The 4,518-nt window shown below is 49.2% G+C and overlaps 1 protein-coding gene across 3 annotated transcripts in view; it reads right to left on the bottom strand.

The window, feature by feature from the left end:
- Positions 1-4,006, bottom strand: part of Adnp2 (ADNP homeobox 2) — a 24,567-nt gene extending 20,561 nt beyond the window's left edge. The window contains exon 1 of one of the 3 annotated variants that reach the window (XM_031366117.1): positions 3,688-4,006. In XM_031366117.1, the coding sequence (XP_031221977.1) occupies positions 3,688-3,848 (161 nt within the window). In that variant the 5' untranslated portion in view covers positions 3,849-4,006. Of the gene's footprint in view, positions 1-3,683 lie in introns of all 3 variants that reach the window. The other 2 variants (XM_031366115.1, XM_031366116.1) reach the window with 2 other exon arrangements.
- Between the last annotated feature and the right edge of the window lie 512 nt (positions 4,007-4,518).

The following is a 4,518-nucleotide window of genomic DNA, read 5'->3' on the forward strand; positions in this document are numbered from 1 at the left end:
AAAAAAAAAAAAAAAAAAAAAACCCACAGAACATTAAGTAAAAATAAAATTTTTAAATGGAATGCACTTGCAAAAATCATATTATCAGAAAAAGCTGTTGGAAACCCCAATGATGCATTTCCAACACCACACAATCTCCACACAGGCCAGACTCAGCACATTAGGTAGACCAAGGCAGGACAAGACCGTCATCAGTTCACTTGGTCTCTCAAGTGAGCTACTATTTCCTCTTTCACACTCCACTGCTATCTTCTAGGGCTTTTCATTCTCCAAATACTGGTGGTTCAAATAAGCTCAAATAAGAATGTTAAATTTACTGTTTGCAAAAAACAGTGCCAAGTCACACGGGCAAGAAGGACTCCATTCTGGATCTGGAAAGAAAGACACAGGTCTTGGCATACTTTCCGAAACAACAGCACTTACAGACTAGGTGGCTCTTTCTAAAGCATAGGGGTGTCAGAATGAGGATGTGTGACCCCGCAAGCTTTAAGTGTGTTCTGTAGATACTTACTAATGGCTTGGGAACAGGGCCAAGAACTGTCAGGTTTGCTTCTTTCATTTTCAATTACAAGTGCACCCCATTCCTTGTTATTGTGGTTTAAAAAAAAAAGAGCACCCCCCCCATTCCCTTTTAGAACTATCTACTTGAAAAAATAAAATAAAAACATAAAAAAATAAACTGAGGAAAGGAGAAATGAAACAGGAAAAGTATTAAAGCTTTGTAAGTCCAAGCTGCCCTTCCAACATCCCTGGTCTACTACAGATATCACTTTGGTAAGGGCACAATAGATATTGTATTCACAGGTTTTATCCATCCTAAGATACAAGATTACACACAGAATGCCAGATTATTGGAAGGAATGGATTCTATTTTCACATCTGCATATCCCTTTCATCTCTGGAAAGAGTAACTAGCTGATAGCCAACTGAGCCTCCTACCCACTTTTTTAACTTGTTTGCTCCACAAACTGAAATACCTCAAATTACCCAACTCCTGCATAAAATAGCATTTCCTAAGGAGATGCTTTTATTGCTCTGGTATCGCGTCTATGTAAGGATAGCTCTGATAAATATGTACTTTATTATTTTATTGATACTATAATTACATCACTCTCCTTCCCTTTCCCCCCCAAACTTCCACATTCCACTCCTTGCTCTTCCAAATTCATAGCATTTTTCATAAATTGTTACGTACATATGTGTTTGTATATATATTCCTAAATAGAACTTGATCAGTCCGCATGTTACTTTATGTCCGTTTTCAGGACCGAGCACTTGCTATCTGATAACCCATCAGTATGCCCTTCCTGAGGAGGACTAAGTCTCCCACTCCCTTAGTGGCCTGGAGAGGCCTAGCTCTCCGCCAACACCAATCCACTTTAGCCTGTCTATTGTTGTCCTTGTTCAGTTCATGTTTAGGTAGACAGAAAGAAATGTAAAGGACTGGGGATATGGCTCAATGTTTAAGTTCATGCACTGCTCGTGGAGAAAAACCAAGTGTGGTGCTATCTCCAGGGGACCCAACATGTTCTTCTCCCCTCTATAAGCACCCGCACTCATGCGCACATACCAACACATAGGCACACACATACTTTAAAATACATTTTTAAAAATAATCAGATGATAACCCCTAGTTACAAAACATCCTAGTTCCTATACAATCTGGGTTTGGGGTTGGTTTGTTTGGTTGGTTGGTTGGTTTTGGTTTTTCAGGACAGCCCTGGGGATCCTGGAACTCACTCTGCAGACCAACCTGGCCTCAAACTCCAAGACCCACCTGCATCTGCCCCCTGAGTGCTGCGATTAAAGGCGTGTGCCACCATGCCCAGCAAGATCAGATTTTTACAATGGTTTCTCTCAAGTGGCAAAAAGGGTCCCAGCACAGGTCCCAGAGCGGTTTTTCCTGGCTGAAACCAACTCAAGCACTTTGCAGTTGAGTAAACCTAGCCAATCACCTCATTCCACTGAGCTGCCTGCATCTGTGAAACAATGCAAGGAATTGACTTTAGGAGCAGCGGTCAGGATGACAATACTGGTCAGGAAGACAGAACCGGTAAAGCACTACACATAATCAGCGGGAGTTCAGTATAACCTAAATCAAAAACTCAGTGAGATGCCCCACCTATTAGGACTTTCTTTCAACAACTTCCAAACACTGTAATTCAGAAAGTCTGCCTCAAACCACAGGAAAACCCCTTTCCAGCCACCTGACCTTCGTCAATCTGCTTTCTCTAAATAGGTTAGCAACAGCCAAAGGATTTGGGTGCAGTGTGGGAAAGGTAAGCCCTACCTTCCCAGAGGACAGGGAACCAGCAATGGTTCAACAGTACATTGAAAACTTGATCTCAAATGAAAACCGGTCTCATCAAATCCCAAGACAGCCTCAAGCTAAAAACTGCATTAACTGTTATCCCCTAAAGCCATGATCCAGACCTCTCTCCCTCCCATTTCTCAACGAGATGCCTAAAATAGCCTGAAGTGACTTCATTTCCTGCCTATCCTAAGTATGAATCTGTGCTTAAGGACCTCTACCTAAGGACCACTGTGTCAACGCTATTTTCTGAGCAGGGCCTCCATTTACCCAAGATATCGTTAAGTGGTCAACATCACCACCACCTGTGATATCTCTAGGCAATATGCATAACTTTCAACCAGAGCTTTTAACATCGCACTTTCCATAACTTCTTACACATGCTGTCCCCTATTCCCACATCAGACTAGACCAGTCTCGAACTAGCAAAACCCTTTAGGCGAAGGTTCCGTCGGTACTAATGTATACTACTGCAGGTTGGTTACCTGTATGGGAGTGATCACTCATCCTAATCGCATTAACTTTAAGCACTACACTCAAAAGAGTTTTGGTTCAAATTCAAGCATATTGACAAAAAATTATGTGTCGCTATACAATACACTATTATCAAATCAAACCTTTGTAGAAATCGTGCGAATAAAACCTATTTTAATCCCTCTAAAATGGCAGGTGCAAAGTTAAATTCCACATACAGCAACTGCGTATCAGTCACAGTATCCTGCCGCAGTATCATGGATGAAGAGGCAGGGATTTGCCCTCGGCAGTGCCACAGATCAGCGCCTCCTTCGGAAGAAAACTGCGCTTTAGACGTGGCCACACTCTTGCCCTGCCTGCATCCCGCCAGCCTCCACAGCGGGCTGATCCTCAAGGCTTCAGCTCGATTCCCGAGACGCCGCAGAGGGGCGCCCTGCCCGCTACCGCCGAGCCTCCCCGCGCCTCCCGGTAAAAGCGTCCACTCCCACCCGCCCTTGGCTCGCAACCGCTCTCGCTCGCCACGCCCGGCGTCCCGTCCCTGCCCCGCCCCCTCTCCCCATCCATCCCCGGCCTCTGTTCCCGGTGCGCGGACTCCGCGGGTCCCCCCCGTTCCCCGCGCGGTCCTCTCCTCCGTCCTCCCCGTCCCCTGTCCCCGCCCTTCCCCCTCCTCAGAACGGCCCCACTCCCACGTGACCCGCGAGCGGGCGCGGAGGGGGACCCGAGCCGCGCACTCGAATGTCCGGGGATTCCGAAGGCACCGAGGTAGCGACGGCGCGGCAGGCCACGGTGGGGGACAGCGCAGCGGACAGCGCTGGGGGACGTCGGGGCGGACCCACGAGTGGACGGCGGGTGGGTCGCGGGGAGGGTCGGAGGCGGCGCGGGGCCTGGCCGGTCGTACCTACCGCGGGGCGCGAGGAGCGCCGCGTCCCGCCGCCGTCGCAACACCGCCGCGTCCTCCGCCTGCGCGGCGGGACCCCCGCCCCGCGCCCGTCCCTCCTCCCGCGCGCCAGAAAGAGAAGATGGCGCTCAGCTGCCTCAGGAAGTGACGTCGCCTTATTTGCATGCCGACGAGGCCAGCCAATGGGTGTAGAGTGTGCTTGGGACCCCCTGGGCTCTTGCCTCGGGCCCCTCCAGGCCCCTGGAGCCCGCGGGCCTCGAGGCTCTGGAGGGGGTGTGGCCTGCCGCAACCCCCTCCCCTCGACCCCCGGGTCCAGAGCCCTCACCACCCCTGGGCAAGCTCTCGAGAGAGTTTTAGTTGGTGGTGACGTCATTGGAGGGGTGGGGCGGATCCGTCATCGGCCACATGACCAATCACATGGGCTCACCAGAGCTCTGACTTCTTTTGCATGGCATGGGGGTGGAGCCAGTGGGAGCCAAGTGGGTGGCCCCGCCCATACCTATGAACCAATCAGAAGCCAGCCCTGGGGATACTGGCTGGCCATTGGAGGATAGGACTTAAACTCTAGGAACTTGGACCAGTGTGCCTATGATTGACACATCTTGGTGAGCCAACGGGATGGGATCTCCTGACTCATCATTCTTCTTAAGGAAATTTGTGTCACACCTTTGGAGAAATTTTGAGAATTAAAGTTACATCCATGCCACATTGTGTAAGGAGAGAGTTAATTGCATGTATTTGCATATTGGTAGAATATTCCTCAAGTTGGAGTGTACATGGAGAAGGAGCTTTCAGTTTGTTTTTTGAGTTTCCATCCATGGAGAGACCAAGCCCC

The sequence above is a fragment of the Mastomys coucha genome, unplaced genomic scaffold (genome assembly GCF_008632895.1).
Source record: "Mastomys coucha isolate ucsf_1 unplaced genomic scaffold, UCSF_Mcou_1 pScaffold13, whole genome shotgun sequence".
In the NCBI taxonomy this organism is placed as follows: domain Eukaryota; kingdom Metazoa; phylum Chordata; class Mammalia; order Rodentia; family Muridae; genus Mastomys; species Mastomys coucha.